General features: G+C 53.2%; 1 protein-coding gene across 2 annotated transcripts in view; it reads left to right on the top strand.

Moving 5' to 3' along the window:
• Positions 1 to 12,366, top strand: part of Kazn (kazrin, periplakin interacting protein) — a 381,811-nt gene extending 369,445 nt beyond the window's left edge. For both annotated transcript variants that reach the window (XM_052177976.1, XM_052177977.1), the window contains exons 11-15: positions 2,463 to 2,694; positions 4,824 to 4,925; positions 5,932 to 6,098; positions 8,079 to 8,202; positions 10,094 to 12,366. In XM_052177976.1, coding sequence (XP_052033936.1) covers positions 2,463 to 2,694; positions 4,824 to 4,925; positions 5,932 to 6,098; positions 8,079 to 8,202; positions 10,094 to 10,261 — 793 coding nt within the window. In that variant the 3' untranslated portion in view covers positions 10,262 to 12,366. The remainder of the gene's footprint in view (positions 1 to 2,462; positions 2,695 to 4,823; positions 4,926 to 5,931; positions 6,099 to 8,078; positions 8,203 to 10,093) is intronic.
• The last annotated feature ends 5,002 nt before the right edge of the window (positions 12,367 to 17,368 follow it).

Below are 17,368 nucleotides of genomic sequence, written 5' to 3'. Positions count from 1 at the left end.
AACATGCAAAAAGTCGCACCGCATCCAAGGTGTCTGTCCCCCCTCCCATGGTGCCAGCTCCTACTGTTAGCTATAGAGCTGGGCTTAGGGTCTTCCATTATCCCATCCCTTCAGTCCCCACCACTCCTTGAGGCAAATTTGGCCATCCCCATTTTACAGAAGAACCAACCCTAGAGGTGCAAGACCCCACACCTAGAACAGCCTCCTCACGTTTTTTATTAACTTGTGACCCAGACTCTCTCTACATGCCACGCCTACCTCAGACCTTGGGGTCTGGGTTAGCTTCACCTGAGGAAGAGGTTCTAACAAACTATTGGTTGAAACGGCGTCTGGATTCCTGTTGACGCCAGACTTGGGTTCCAACATCAGCTCTGAGCAGCAGCTGGGCAAGACTGACCAAGCTTCAACGCAGAGGGGCCATTTTGAAGGTCTCATGTATGCGCTTTGGGAACTTATAGAGGCAGAGGGCTGATTCCAAGTGAGTCACTACTGAGGAGACCAGGCTAGGTGTGCCTCCTGGCCGCCCCCGCAACAGTGTGGCACTATTGACTTCAGAAGTGTGGGGCCACTATCCCCTTGTTCTCAAGAGTGACAGTGCTGTCGTAAGCACCCACTTCAGAACCACGATGGCTAGGAACACCGGGGCTGGGTAAGGGCCCCCTGTGGCATGCTGGGCCAGCCCTGGAGGGTGAGAAGGCTCTGCACTGGAGCCATCATCCCAGAAGGAAGATTATCTTGGGCTGGAATATTCTAGTTTAAGAGCTGCAGCAGGGCAGATGGGAGCCCAGTCCCTCCCCCTAACCTTCATCTGTTTTCCAAGCAATGAGTTTCGAGTCACACCAGGCAACATCCACTCAGCTGGGTGGGCCAAGTGAGCTGCCCAGTGCCTTCCTTACCAGGACAGTCTAGCGAGGGAATTGGCCTGCAAGCTGTGGTTAACCCCAATATGTCAGGTGCACACATGGGGATCTAGGAGTTTGGGCAAGTGAAAGAAGGATCCTTGTCTGGGAGATATTCCCGAAAGGTATCTGGGACACCAGACAGCCCAACAGAGTCCTTAAAAAATGATGAAGAGGGTATGTGGGGCAAGAGGCCTGGAGACAGAGGACATGGTCCTGTCCTTGGGGAAGCATCCAAGTGATTCCAGGAGGTTGGGAGCAGGCCAAGGGAGAGGGAACCGGGAACCCGTGCAGACACTCTGCCGACAAGTACCCACCCACTACGTCAGTTCCTGACCGCCACACCTCTGTCCTAAGTTAGAGAGAGACAAGGGACAGTAAACTAGTGGATCAGTCCCTCTACTTAAATGCAATATGGTCAAATGCTTTGAGGGCAATGACCAACCAGATGGGAGGGGGCAACCTAAAACAGATCAGGAGAGACATTCCCTGGGGGGGGGGGGAAGAAGGAGGGGGGAGCCCTATCAATATCCAGTGCAGGCTCAGAAGATGCTCAGTGTTGGGGCGAAGGAAGGGCAAGAAAGCTTTCAGACTAGGAGCACAACTGTCAGGTAGCCTCCGCTGCCCTAAAGAGAATGGTAATATCCCTTTGTGAGCCAATTGTGCTCCCTTTGTGAGAGTGCTCCCTTTGTGAGAGTGCTCCCTTTGTGAGAGTGCTCCCTTGGTGTGAGTGCTCCCTTTGTATGGGTTCTCCCTCTGTGTGAGTGCTCCCTTTGTGTGCGTCCTCCCTTTGTTTGGGTGCACCCTTTGTGTGAGTGCTCCCTTCGTGTCCACCCCTGGCTCCCACTTAAACAGTGTTGTTCCCCCACCATCCATCACTGGGTCATTTTTCAGCGTCACTCTGCAGGTAGGTTGCGAGGAGGACCTAATTCCTTCTGTGAGGCTGCCACCGTGTGGTGAGCAGAGGAATAACAGCCAGGGACCGCCTTAGCCAGGTGCCTCTCCAGGAAAAGGGACCAGAGGGCGCAGACAGGTGGGCAGGGGAGAGGGATGGTCAGCCTGAGGCTGTGCGGGGTCCTGGGTTCTGCAGGGTGCGCCTGGCTATAGGCGTTTCTTCTGACACTGCTCCTTTCGGTTTTAGTCTGTGCGGTCTGTGGGTGTACCTTTTGTCCCTGGGATCCTCTGCTGTCTGTCTCTCTAATGTCTCTTAATCTCTCCCTCTCCGCCCACCTCTGCCTAATATCTGTGTGTCTATCTGTCTGATTCTGCCTGAATTTGTCTCTGTCTGACTTGGTTGCTCTTTCTCTGTGTTTGAGTTTCTGTCTGTCTGTCTGTCTCTCTCTCTCTCTCTCTCTCCACATCTCTGACCCTTCATTGTTTTCTTCCCTTCTAGCCCTCTGCTCCATCCCTTTCTCCATGGGCCTCTCTGGCTTTCTTGTGTGCTCCTGCCCTGCCTTTGGTCCTCTCTGACCATCTCTGACCATCTCTGACCCCACTTCCACATGCCCCTGCCTCTGACTCCTTCCCCACTCCCATTTCTCTCTGGCTGTGTCTCCTTTTCAGCCTGTCCAAAGCCGCCGACCTGGACCATCACTGGGTGGCCAAGGCCTGGCTGAACGACATTGGCCTGTCCCAGTATTCCCAGGCCTTCCAGAACCACCTGGTCGATGGGAGGATGCTGAACTCGCTGATGAAGCGCGACCTGGAGAAGCACCTGAACGTGTCCAAGAAGTTCCATCAAGTCAGCATCCTGCTGGGCATCGAACTTCTGTACCAAGTAAACTTCAGCAGGGAGGTGAGGAGTACAGGGGGCGGGGCAGGGGGCAGGACTCTCCCACAGCCCATGTCCACATCCAACTTCTGTCTAAACATTCACCCACCCACCCACCGGTCCATCCATCTGTTCACTTATTCAACCATCAATCTAGCCACCCAGTCATCCACCCATCTATCCATCTACCCACACATCCATCCATTTATCCATCCACTCCTCCATCCATCTGCTGACCCACTGTTCACCCAACCATCTATCAATCTACTTACTGTCCATCCACCCACACACCCATCCATCCATCTACCCACTCTCAATCCACTCCCCATCTCTCCACCTGTCTAGTTTCCATCCCACCCCAACTATCCACTCGTGTATATACACAACTACCTGTTCATCCACCCACCCATCCATCTGTCCATTCATCCATCCATCTACCCATCCATCCATCCATCTTCCTATCCATCTATTCATCCTTCCATCCATCCATTCATCCATCCACACCTTTATCTATTTAGACATCCATCCACCTGTCCATCCCCCACCCATCTGTTCGTCCGTCCATCCTTCCATCCATCCATCCATTCATCCAACTATCTCTTCCTCCCCACCCCACCCCCTAGCCACTGCTTATTTGAGTAGACAAGGACCTAGGCTCAGTTCGGAGGGCCTGGGGAACCCTTACTACATTGTTCATCTAGTCCAGGGACACAATCCTATGGAAGCCAGCCAGGATTCTCTGAATGCTCTGTAAAACACCTTCTTGGGGATCAAGGAGGGCTCCTGAGGTAGTGACGCTAGACAAAAAGCTGTTGCAGGGATCAGCAGCTGCCAACAAAGGGGGTAAATGCAGCCAACAGAACCATGGGTACCAAGTCCCAGAGTCCAGGTCTGCAGCAGCAGTGACACAGAATGAGTGGGCAATGGGCTTGGGACAGGCGTGGGCCAAGCAGAGCCATGGCCGTTGTTGTAGGTTTAAGTTCTGATGCTCCTTAATTCTGAACTCTGCTGAGTGAGAGAATACAGAGCCCCAGCCTCATCTTTCGCAGCTTCCTCCATGATCTCTGAGGACTGGCCCTCAGGGTCAGGTCTGTGTGGCTCTTTCTAGAGCCACGTCAGAGCATAAGTAGCTCAGTGTTGAGAGAAAAGCAAAGAGAAGGCTGTAACCCATCATCCACTTCATGACTGGTCAGAAGGAGAAGATGGGGGCCCAGGCTCTGGCCTCCGGGATCCCCAGTGTGATAAGAAGGGTAAACATGGGGTGTCCTGTCTGTAATACATGGAGCCAAGGCACCGAGATAGCGGAAGTGATGGAGACTTTGAGTTCCAAGTCCTAGAGAGAGTGTCTTAGTTACTGTTCTATTTCTGTGAAGAGACACTGTGACCAAGGCAACTTGTAAGAGAAAGCATTTCCCTAGGCACTCGCTAACAGCTTCATTGGGTTAGTTTATTTCTGTCGTGGCAGGAAGCACGGCAGCAGGAAGACAGGCAAGGTGCTGGAGCAGTAGCTCAGTGCTTACATCTGACGCACAAACAGGTGGGGGGACTTGGAATGGCATGGGCTTTGGAAACCTCAAAGCTTGTCCCCACCTCCTTCCCCCAGTGACATATCTTCTCCAACAAGGCCACACCTCCTAATCCTTCCCAAACAGTTCCACCAGGTGGGAACCAGACATCTGAATATATGAGCCTGTGGGGGCCTTTCTCATTCACACAGAGGGTACGCCTCTGCAGGAGCTGTTGGTCTGGGAGTTGGTACCCAGGGTGACCTGTGAAGGGGCAGCAAGCTGATTCATCCACAGGACCCAAAGACGGCATTTCAAACCAGGATACACAGACCCCAAGAACCTCCGTCATAGGCTGGGCCTCCACAAATGTCCACTGAGCACCTGCTCCCATCGCTGGGGCAGAGATGCTAAAGGCCTGGCACAGAGTACATGGAGAGTGACTCTCTCCAGACCTCACACCCAACTCCTTGCACCCTGGGAGGCATTCTGTTTCTCACAACACAGATTGGGGGACTCTGGTTGTGTGGGTGACCCTCACCACACTAGCATCCTGAAGACCCCACTAACACCACGGAACTTCCTTCCGCACGTGACCTCCGTGTGTCCCTCATGTCTTCAGATGACTCCCTATTTCCCATCCCCCAGGCCCTCCAGGAGCGCCGAGCCCGCTGTGAAACACAGAACACAGACCCTGTGGTCTGGACCAACCAGCGGGTGCTCAAGTGGGTGCGCGATATTGACCTGAAGGTGAGGGGGGCGATGGTGGTGGAGGCACTGGGGTGATTCTCTAGCCTATGCAAATGAGATGCAAATCAATGTCCACTTTGATGTCAGGTAGGGGGCACTACCACCCAGCCTGACAAGGACACAGATTTCTGTCACTGGGGTTGGATCCCTTACTGCTACAGTAGGACCCTGTTGAAAACACTCATCAGTAAGGCAATTCTCCTCCCCCCTTTTTATTGGATAGTTTCTTCTTTTTTTTTTAAAGATTTATTTATTATTATATGTAAGTACACTGTAGCTGTCCTGAGACACTCCAGAAGAGGGAGTCAGATCTCATTATAGATGGTCGTGAGCCACCATGTGTTTGCTGGGATTTGAACTCAGCACCTTCGGAAGAACAGTCAATACTCTTAACCACTGAGCCATCTCCAGCTCCGGATATTTTCCTTACTTACATTTCAAATGTTATCCCCTTTCCCGGTACCCACCCAGAAACCCCCATCCTGTCCTCCCTCCCCCTGCTTCTATGAGAGTGTTCCTCCACCTACCACACTCCCCACCCTCAATTCTCCTACTCTGGGCCATCAATCGAGCCTACATAGGACCAAGGACCTCTCCTCCCATTGATGCCTGACAAAGCCGTCCTCTGCTACATATGCAGCTGGAGTCATGTGTATTCCTTGGTTGATGGCTTAGTCCCTGGGAGCTCTGGGGGGGGGGGTCTGGGTGGTTGATATTGTTGTTCTTCCTATGAGGTTGCAAACCCCTTCTGCTCCTTCCGTCCTTTCTCGAACTCCTCCACTGCGAACCCCATGTGAGAATCCACAGTGAGGTAATTCTTAGCAATATTTTTCAGTATTTATGGTTCTTGCCAAGGTCCAGCAAGTGTCAGTGACATTAGACCCCCATGTGCACAGCCCTGAGGATGGGGAACAGGTCCCCTTCACTCGCAAATCAGTCAGCTGTTGGGGTTATATCCCTGCTTGGTTCTGAGGGCCCTGATTCCACCTCACACTTCTGCCCTCAGGAGTACGCAGACAACCTGACCAACAGTGGTGTCCACGGCGCTGTGCTGGTCCTGGAGCCCACGTTTAATGCCGAGGCCATGGCCACTGCCCTAGGCATCCCCAGTGGGAAGCACATCCTCAGGAGACATCTGGCAGAGGAGATGAGCACCATCTTCCATCCGTCCAAGTGAGTGGGTCACGGGACTCAGGACACGCGAGGCACGGGCTGAGGAATTGGATGGTCCTGTCGCTGCTCTGCTCCTTGCCTGGCTGAGTGCCACCAATCCTTGCAATACACCGGTCGGGAAGATGAAGCTCCAAGAAGTTGCTAGAAAGAGGGGGAAGAGTATCAGGTCCAGAATGCAGCACATGCTAAATCTGCTGCACTGGGCATTTAGAGTAGGGAGAGCGAACAGTCCGGCGGGAGAAAGGTTGTGTGAGGTGTGACTCGAGCTGGGGACAATGTGCACTGATTTCATAGAACAAGGTGGCCACTCTGCCAGGTGTAGCCATGGAGACAAGGGTTTAGAGGCAGAATCAGGTATATAGATGGTACTTCTGACCCAAGGAAGCAGAGCACGGCCACCCACCTACACTGGACCCCTTGTCTAGATATCGATTAGGATGCATACTTAGGCAGCCCAGACCCACCTTGGGATGCTGCCTGGGGTCACAGTTGGGGATGGCTCCTTGTCATTCGTTGGGCCAGTAACTCCTTGGGCGCTACATTAAAGCTGTAGGATTTCTGTCTATGGGATCAAAAAGAGGAAGTGGGCTTCCTCCGGGACTTGGAGGCCGATGCGCCAGCGACAGAGATGCTGTGTAGCCTTAGCTGGAGCCTAACAGCCTGCTGTCACCTGTGTCCATGATGCAGCCCATGCGTGTCACACTTGGCTGGCGAGGCAAGGTCTCTGAGTTGGGCTTCAGGAAGCTTTGTCGAGTGTCATGAGCCCAGAGGATGGACTTCAGTCAGATGAGGGGACACAGAACCCCCAAGAGTTCCTAAGGAGTTCAGAGACCACCTCAGTAGCAGAGAGAGCTCCCCCCCCCCAGAGTAGACAGTTATTCCAGGCACACAGTGAGATCTTTGAGGTGGTTCCTAGAGTTGATACTAATGGGGCAGTTCTGCAGGGAGCCACACAGGGGAGGCGTCTGTCTTCCCTCCCTGCTACGTCCTTCCTTCAGCTTTCAGAGAGGAGGAGGAGGAGGAGCAGGATGGAGCATGGTGGTGGTGACCCTTTGGATCCACCCAGTGTGATCCTCCCAGGATGCGGTGCTTGGGCGGGAAGACATCCGGAGAAACATGCCTTGTCATTAATTCAATATCAGGATTCTCTCCTGGATAGCATCCCAGGCTGGGCGGACCCAGCAGGCCTTGACAGTGACGCCACAAAATGTCGTCAGCGAGGTGTTGTCTCTTTGCTTCATTTGTCGACAGACAGACAGACAGACACACACACACACACACACACACACACACACACCATGAGGAAGGATCATTGACGTTTTATTTTTAACCAGTTTTGGAGGTGGAACCCAGAGCCCTGCATATTCAAGACAAGCCCTCTATTACTGAGCACGTGTGCATGCGTGTGTGTGTGTGTGTGTGTGTGTGTGTGTGTGTGTGCTCGTGCGTGTGTACATGCATGTGTGTGTGCATGCATGCATGCATGCGTGTGTGTGCATGTGTGTGTGCATGCGTGCGTGCATGCATGCGTGTGTGCTTGTGTGTGCGTGCGCATACATGCGTGTGTGCATGTGTGTGTGTGTGCGTGTGTGTGCATGCATGTGTGTGCATGTGTGTGTATGCATGTATGTGTGCATGCGTGCGTGTGTGCATGCGTGTGCACATGCATGTGTGTATGCATGCGTGTGTGCATGTGTGCGTGCATGCATGCATGTGTGTGTGTGTGTGTGTGTGTGTGCGTATGTATCACATGCATGCCTGGTGCCCATGAAGGCCAGAAGAAAGCATCAGATCCCTTGGAACTGTTGTTATAGACAATTGTAAGCTACCATGTGGGTGCTGGGAACCAAACTTCAGTTCTCTCTCTCTCTCTCTCTCTCAGAACAGCCTATATATACTCTTAAGCAGTAAGAATGTGGGAATGGGGACAGCGGCCGTAGTCTGTGTCTCTTACTAACTCTAGCTTGTGAACTGTCCCAGCTCCACAGGCATCCGGGAGTCTGAGCGCTTTGGGACACCACCTGGCAGGGCCTCGAGCATCACCAGAGCTGGGAAAGAGGACGGCGGCAGTGGCGGTGGCAATAGCAAGTACAGAACTGGCCGGGTGAGTGGGCTCTCTGTCCCTGGGGCCAGGCATCCTTTCCTGGATGGACCTATGGCTTCTTTGTCACCCGTGAACCTGGAGCAGCCTTGGGTCACAGGTGCACTCAGGAGACATCACGTACCTGGGCCTTTGCTTAAAATACTGCCTGGTGACAAGGGTCCACCCACGCAAGGCAGAGTCTGTGGTGGCTGGGCGGCTACAGTTTGTGGGCTCCTCTCAGCCTGGCCTCCTGAAGCCCATGGCCCCTGGGTGCAGAGCGCCTCACGCAGCTGGCTGCTAGGAGGAGTCAGGGAGCTCCGGAATCTGAAAACCTCTGACTTAGGTTCTGAACCTCTCAGCCAGCAAGGAACCTCAAGCGTACCCAGTAGGACAGCACAGAACAGGGGCGGCTGGCGAGACACCAACAGAAACTCTAGATGTAACCAGTGTCGTGGTCGCCACATGCAGGTCTTTGCTTTCACTTGGTGTCACCTGGACTTCCGTTGAGCTCAGGAGGGGCACTGAAAGAACAAGTTGTCACTGGCTTCTGAGGACGCTATCCTGGGCAAGCCACCCTTGGGTTTTTTGTTTGTTTGTTTGTTTGTTTTATTTTTGGTTTTGCGGAGCTGGGAGTGGAACCCAGGGTCTTATGTGCTAGGCAAAGACTCTAGCACCAAGCTACACCCCAACCAGCCTTTCTTGTTTTCCTGTTTTGTTCTAATATTTTTATTATATCGGTGTGTGCACACCCCAGCACTGCATGCAGTGGTCACAGGACAACCTGAAGGACTCAGTTCTCTCCTACCTCGAGGGTGGCTGCCAGGGACTGACCTCAGATCACCAATCTCAGCATAGAACACCTTACCTTTACCCGCCAGGCCATCTGGCCAGCTCTGGCCCTGTTTTGGTTTTGAGACACATGTCACGATGTAGTCAAATCTAACCCGGAACTCACCATCCTCCAGTCCCAGCCTCCCAGGGGCTGGCGTGAAAGGCATGCGCCCTGTTGAGGTTCTAGGGCCTGCTTTCAGCCGTGGGGACCTTCATTCCAAGGGAGCAAAAAAATTGTTGGGAAGGAGGGGGATTCGTGTCCCTGCACAGATACACCCGTGCTGCTAGAATAGAGACATATTAGAGGAATTTGGAAGCCCCGTCTGAAAGGTTCCTGTAGGAAAATGACCCCTCGAGTGGGGACCCCACTAGTCCACAAAGACAGGCAGCTGAGCACGTAGCCGCTTAGTGTCATGGGAGCAAAAACCATCTCGGAAGCAGAGGCTCCACCAAGAGGCCTCAGTGTGGGGGGAGTTCCCACCCAGCACCAGCTCTGAGCTGCCCATCCCCCACCCCCGCCATACACATTTTTTGATCTTCCCAACATTCCACCCAGGTCGCTGTCACCTTTCCCTTCATGCACCTGAGAAAAATCAAGGCTCAGAGATGGGAAGTGATTTAATCCAGGTCCCGCAACTGGAAATACAGAACAGGGTATCTCTAACACCCATGTACGAGCCTCAAGCTCATACTTGTGGTCCTTACCAGGTAGGGCTAGAGTTCCTTCTGGATGGACAAACAGTAAGATCTCCTACATGTGGTCACACATGCTCCCAGGCATTGTCCCGTCTAATGCTATCAACAGGGGTGGGACCGGAGCGGGGCCGGGGCGGGGGCTGTAGAATCATTAGTCCAAAGTCACCCCTGATAACTAACTGAATCTCTCTAGCGTTGGTTCCTTATGGAATTTTTGCAAATCCCTTCCATGTGTCTGGGCACTAGGGGTGGTACTAATAATGGAGGAGCCCAGAGAGGTTCTGAGAGACACCAAAGGTCACACAGCAATCACACTGGAGCTGCCACAGCAGGACCCAGTTCTCACCTCTCTCCTTCTCTGTCCTCCTGTTTCCTTTCTCCTCAGCTGCCCCTGGGGAAGATAGGAAGGGGTTTCAGCACCAAAGAGCCTGACTTCCATGATGACTATGGCTCTCTGGAGAACGAGGACTGTGGGGACGATGATGACCTTCAAGGCAGGCCCGAACAGTGCCGGCTGGAGGGATACAGCAGCTTGGAGGTCACCAACGTGTGAGAAACCAGGGGACTCAACTCCAGAAGAGCGGACGAGCAGCCCCGTGCCCCAGAGACGCCCATCCCCCACTGTGCAGTGTGACCCGGAGCTGAGGCCAGACGGGGTGTCGGAACCGAGTTCCCAGAGATGGTCACAATTTCCAGTGGGCACCAAGGACAGAGAATGCCCACCTAGGTGTCTTGTGTCTCTGAGGACCCAGCTGCGACCCAGCAGGTGGCCCTGGGGCTGCTGTTCTAAATCCAAACCGGGTCCTGCTGCTACTTCACACTGGTCAGGGAGGGTCAGTCTTTAGGCCCGGAATGCCCTGCTAGGAGGAACAAGGAAGCCCCCAGCCAGTCTTGGCAGAGCCAGGGCCACTGAGAACCAGTTGCAAAGCCAACCAGGTTGGTGACAGCCAGGTTGGTGAATGCTGACCGTCAGCCCACTGGGCAGAGAATCTGAACTCTGACCTCCTCACTCACTTTGGAAGGATGCAAAATGGCCTGGGCAATCCTCCCACTCTAAGGGCAGCACATCGTGAGGTGGACGTGTTGGGAGGAAGAGGAGGGGAATCTTCTGGGCAGAGGGGCCTGATGGCGGCGCAGCCCTAAAGGCTACAGACATCCGGTCACCAGAACGAATGTGATTTCATGAGTGGGAGGGGGATAGTTACTCAGCTCTGTCTCAAACAGCTATTCCAAGTGTGGGCATAGCATGGGAGACTGCCTGTCATTAGCCTGACGAACCTCTGTTGTGATGTCCCTGTCAGCTGAGACAAGGCCAGCTCACCCATGAGCTAACAGAGGTGCAAATCCCACAGAATAAGGGCACCCGGGTTGTCAGAGTAGGGCCTTTCTAGCAGCTGCCTTGATCTGCCAGTGTTTTGCTGTATGGCTTCCCACCTGTGGCCTCACCTCTCTGTGCCTCAGAGTCTTGCCTGTAACACTTTCGGTTCCTCCCAAGGGAGCTGTGAGGATTAACATTCACTAACATTTGTCTCAAGCTTTGAACCTCTCAGGAAACAGCCGGAAGGGATGGGGCGGTGGAGGGGGAAGGGCAGGAAGGAACCTAACTTCCATCCACAACATTTGCAGACACCAGGCGATTGGACGAAACCTAGGCAAGAGGGGCGTGCCGAAGGTTTAATATTGAGTTTCCGAAAGCCACCAGCAAGGTCTGGGAGAGTCACCAGTACAGCTTGTGGGCCTACTGGGTGCAGGGTCCAAGCTGACTGAGCAGAGACTGCCTGTGGTGATAGGGAGGCTTGCGGGGTGGGGTAGGGTAGCTGTGCTCAGTACCAGATTCCCACAGCTGACAGCATTCTGTGGGGGTGGGAGTGGGGCACCGCCTCTGAGCCACCAAAGCCAGTCTTCTGCAGTGGTACTGAGCATCCCTTGGTGGGAAAACCGAATGCAGCCTGTGAACCTGAAAGTTGCTGATCCCCACGTTACAGACACGGGCCCCACGGGCACAATCGTCTCCCTCATAACCTGAGTCCAGGGGCCTCGGGGACTGGGAGGAGGAACCTTTCTGTCTGAGTGTCAGCCTCCGAAGGACACAGGGCAGACACCAGGACTCGCAGGGTCAACCTCTGGGGTATAACCCAGCCTGGCTCAGGCTCTACACCCCTGAGTGTTTATAACATGCATTCCCGCTCCTGGAATCCTGAGGCTATTGAGCCCTTAGCCAAGCAAGGGGAGGGAGAGGTTCACTTCTAACTGAAACCAGCTGGCCCTTTCAAACCAAGTCCCTAAAGGGTGACACAGCTTCTGGAGCCAGGACTATACTGACAGCCTTCCCAGAGATGTTGCTGGCTAGGTGGGCTTCTTGCAAGGGCAAAATCTAGGTAGGGAGAGACTCCACACTTTCATCCCACAGGCTGGGAGGCCCACCGCGTCCGAAGGCTCCTTCCCAATGGACTCCAGGCGTCAGTCCTGGGCACCTCTGTCAGTCTCAATCCATACTCAGTGGTCATTTTTAGCAGGTTCTCTGTCTTGACTCCTCACTGCGGGATGCAGGGATTGTCAGGGGACTAGATTCAGAAGCAGAGAGAGGGGCTCTTTCCTAAGCCTGGCCTGCATGGGGCCCTTGGAACAGGGAACCCTGCCAAAGACTGAGGCCATGAAGACAGGTGGGAGTCCCGGCAGATGTAAATTTGGACTGCAGGGTCATGACGAAGGCTCAACTAGGATCGTGACAGCCCTTCCCAGAAGGCCAAGGACCACATCACAGGTTGTGGGGGGGGAACGTCTTCTGGGTGGTGGCACCTTCTGGGTCAGCGTGGATGGTGAAGATGTCCCTGACTCGTGAAGGGTTTGTAAAATGCATGGCAAGTGGACAGGGAACTGCAGTGTCCCACATCTTCCCAGAGGGAATTTTAACAATGTAACAATAAATGCTTGGCCTGGAGGCAAACCCTCTTTCCTGTTGGCTTTCTCCTCTATTGTCCCAGCAGCTTCTCAGACAAGGGAGACTGGGAGCCCCTGAAACTGATGGGGGACTTCTTAGGAATGGCGGAGAGAGTCCAGCTTCACAAGGTGAGAGAATTGTGGGCTGGGGACTTGAACCTGATCATCTGCCTCTGTGCTCACGTCTTACAATCCCCTCCCCCAGCCCCATGTTCTCCCCACACCCCCACAACCCCACACCACCACACCCCCAGGCCCCCACACCCCCACACTCCTACACACGTCTGCTTTTTAGCATGTTATAACTTACTTCTCCCCATGGTAACTCAGATCAGAATGCAGGTACACTCTGGTCTGCTGGGAAGTCCCTCTCCGGGTACCATCTCCTAAGGGGACTCTCATATTTCCCCTGGAGGCGTTTGCAGACCCAGGAGACCCATTCAGCAATCCCCCATCTTCACTCTGCACTCTGGCGGGCTAAACAAAGTCATTTGGGTGCAGCTGGGTCGATCTGAGAGACGGCACAAGCTCCTAGAAAATGGAACCAAGGATATCTCGCATGCCAAGGTCATGACCGTCAGAGCGACCTTCTGAGCCAAGCCCTTGTCATCATAGATGGGGCTGGCCTGTGGGCTCTACCCAGGACCCTTAGTGGACCTGACAGACACCACCAGTCTACAGCTCATCCTGTCTACAGCTCCCAGACAAGAGGCTCTGGCTTGAGACTAAGATCACGTAAAATGTGTCCTCTGAAGTAGGTGCCAAGCAGGCAGAATAAGAGCTAGAACATACAGGAAGACAGCCCAGTCGCAAGGTTTACCCACTGCCACCAGCCTTCGATCCTAAGGGCCTGGTGGCGCTGGGCAAGTATCCCAACATCCTATTCATCCTCTATTCCGTTTTTATATGTTTGCTTGCTTTTTGAGTCAGGGTCTTGGTCTAGCCCAGGCTGACACGGGATTCATTCTGTAGCCCAGGCTAACCTCTAAAGCAACAGTAATCTTATCCTGGCTACTCAGGTGCTGGAATTAAACACATAAGCCGTCCCACCTGGCATGGTTTTATTCAGTTTTAATATGAGATGGGCTTGCTGGGTATATGGCGTGAGGCTGGTGTTTGTGAGTTCTTACTGAACCCAGACATTTAATACGCTGTTCCATGTCAGGCATGCATGGGCTGAAGGGCCATCTCTGCCGTCTAAGCCTGTCATTCACAAAGTAATCTTCTAGGTCACTGGTTCTCAGACCTCCTAATGCTGTGACCCTTTAACACAGTTCCTCATGCTGTGGTGACCCCCGACCATAAAATTATTCTTGTTGCTACTGCATAAGTACAATTTTGCTACTGTTATGAGTCATAATATAAATACCCGTGTTTTCCAAGGGTCTCAGGTGACCCCTGTGAAAGGGTTGCTCAACACCCCACCAAGGGGCTGCGACCGCAGGTTGAGAACATAGGTAGAAGCTGGAGGGGGCCCAGCTTTCATTTGTTAAGGAAGAATTTCTTCTGCTCTGGGAAACTGTATTATAAACATCTGTGTGGCCAGGTGACCCCCAGACTGGGGCTCTGTGGCCCCGTGGGTAGAGCTCAGACCTGGAAAAGGTCCCATGTAACGGTCTTTAATTAGGGACGGTCCCAAGGGGATGTATATAAACCACCTATGCCTCAGTTTCCCCAGTTGTCATATGAGAAGAACAGTTTCTACCAAAGGGGGGGTTACGGTGGGGATGAGAGAGGCAGACCTGTCTCAGACAGATGCAACTCAGGTGGGAATGACATCTGGACACCTCTGGAGAAATCTGGGAAGTGGAGGGGAGCTAGAGGGTCAAGTTGGTGAAGTACGTTCTGGCCCAAGACATCAGTATGGCACACCTATCCAACTGTCATCAAGGGTCACCCTGAGCCTTTGAATTAGTGTCCCCACATCCCCACATCCTCTGGGAACTACCAGGCTAACCTCCAGTCTGAATATCACAAGGCTCCTCTCCCCTGGGGCCTGGCTCTATTACCTGGAGGGAAAGGGATCTTCAGTCAAGACAGAAGCCCCTCGACCACATCAGAATATCCCATGGTTCCGTAGAACAACCAGTTTCCATATCTGCAGTAACCACTGGGGAACTCAACTAACCTCGACAGATCTATCCAGAAAAACAATTACATCTATGATGAACATGTAGGGCATTGTCTTAACCTGACTCCCTAAACAGTGTGATATTAAGTTCTATTTGCACAACATGGAGGACTGACAGGCGGAAGTCATCCAGAGGTGATTTAAAGCAGATGGGGAGGATGCCTGAAAGCTACTGAGAACTGTTGTTTCTGTTAAGGCCTCATTCTCATTGCTGAGTAGCCACAGTAAGTCCCAGTCACCAACCCCATCCATGGTCCCAGTCACCCACCCCATCCATGGTCCCAGTCACCCACCCCATCCATGGTCCCAGTCACCCACCCCATCCATGGTCCCAGTCACCCACCCCATCCATGGTCCCAGTCACCCACCCCATCCATGGTCCCAGTCACCCACCCCATCCATGGTCCCAGTCACCCACCCCATCCATGGTCCCAGACACCCACCCCATCCATGGTCCCAGTCACCCACCCCACCCATGGTCCCAGTCACCCACCCCATCCATGGTCCCAGTCACCCACCCCATCCATGGTCCCGGTCACCCACCCCATCCATGGTCCCAGTCACTCACCCCATCCATGGAAATTGAGGGAGGATTGTTCACTAGTTTCATACCTCTTGAGAGCTACAAAACCCAGCAAGCTCTGACCTCACACCTGGTGGATTGGAAACCTTAGCCTGTCTCAGCCAGTGTGACCAACTTAAGGTTCTGTAGAACTATAAGGAGAGAAGCTACACCCACAGCCCAAGGCTGACTCCTGTGGCCTCTCCTCAGCCAGCAGTTGGCTACCCCTCCCTTTGTTCTTCATGGCTATCCTTCTATATTCACACATAAAATGACACTCTCTGTTTCTAGACACACCGATCACATTGTACTAGACAATCTCCCCCATTTCACATAATCTCCAAATCCTGTCACCATCTTAGGTACCGGGGTTAGGATGCCAACATCTAGATTATGAGGGGATGCAGTCCATTCCGTAACAGGGCCCACAACTCAGGTTGGATTTCAGCTTGATAAAAAAGTCCTGGTTCAGTTGCCAATTGTCTAAGTTTAAACCCAAAGAAAGTGATTCTCACGTCTTTCTTCAACTCCTACCAAGAAGTTATCTCCACACATGCATGTACATGCATGCACACACATGCACACACATGCACACGCATGCTCACCCTCAGTCTTTGCTGCATGGCAACAGCTGCATCTACAATGTGGAGTGACATGGGGGTGGGAGACAAGACAACTCTGAATTCTCTTTCATAGAAACAATAACCAAAATTTGCTGTTCGAGATGCCTGCCCCTCTTACCCTGTGACTCCAAAGGCAGTAGCCAGAAGTTTAGCAGTGGTCAGCCACCCTGTGTCCCCTCACTGTCCCCTCCAAGTACCTCCAGCATCTCTATTTCTGTATAGACTTCAGAAGCAGGGTCCAGGATCTCCATATGAATCTGGATTGTGTACCTGCAGGCCTCTGTTCCCACTACAGTAGGATCTGGGTGGGTGACTCAAGGGCACAGCCAAGAGATTGGCTTGCAGCTGCCCTGGGATGACCTTCCTGAGCTAGGACAGCTTTCAATCCCAATGTGTGCCACTAGATGGCGGGACATGTCTCTTACCAGTCCTGATGGGTTGAGTTTAACTCAGGAAGTGCTAATTCCACCTCCCCATCCCCGGCCCCTACAGAACTCCAGCCTGGCAAAGCCCACTGAACATCTTGCCTCTCTCAGCAGACCCAAGGGTGGCTTTTGGTGAAGAAGCATCTTTCATTTTCCCCTGACAGAAAGCTAGACCCTCATCTTCAGTAAGGCAGTCCTAAAATGTTAGACCCTGGCTTCAGGGTGAATCAGGAAAACAGAAGTTCAAATCCCATTCTATTCTAGTAGAATCCTGATGGGGTGGGAGGGGTCATGGAGGGAGGCTGGCTCAGCAGGCAAAGGCACTTGCCACCAAAGCTGTGACTTGAGTTCAATCCTCAGAGCTCATCTGGTGGAAGCACTTGGCAGCCTTTCCCACTAAACAGACAAACGTGTCTGAGTAAGCCAGAGAAACCAAAGGAGAGCGGTGGAGAGGCAGCCGCCAGCTTCTGGGGATTTCCACAGAATCGGGCAGCCCTTCCCACAGCCCGTAGCCCGAAGCCGCAGGGTCACTTACTCAGCATATCTGGACACTGCTTCCCCTCCTCAGCAGCTGGGTCCTGAGGAACCAGGACTCCAGCAGCAGCTTCTGCTTTTAGTTTGGGGCACCTCCAACCCGTCTCTGAGTGCCAGGACCTCTGGCTTTGGAGCCTTTTGTGGTGAATCCCACAGAGCCCAGTTGTGGTTCTCTAGGGTCTGGAAAGAAAAGGAAGCTGGGTTTGTCATCCAGCATTCTGACCTTGGCCTTCAAGTCACCACGGGCGTCCCAAGAATGGCTATCCGCACTTCTGAGCATGGGCCCACCACTCCGCCTCATCTGAATGGACCCAGGGCATCTATAGTCATGTCAGGAGCTTTTCTCTGAGGTCCACAGTAAGAGCTTGTGTTTAGAAAGCAGCCTGCCATGATCCAGCATTGCTGCCTGCTCTGCACAGACATCAACCCAACCATGACTGTCACC

This window comes from Apodemus sylvaticus, chromosome 3 (genome assembly GCF_947179515.1).
Source record: "Apodemus sylvaticus chromosome 3, mApoSyl1.1, whole genome shotgun sequence".
NCBI classification, from domain to species: Eukaryota; Metazoa; Chordata; class Mammalia; order Rodentia; family Muridae; genus Apodemus; species Apodemus sylvaticus.
Note: the sequence above shows the minus strand (reverse complement) of the source record. Positions and strands in the feature narration are given on the sequence as shown.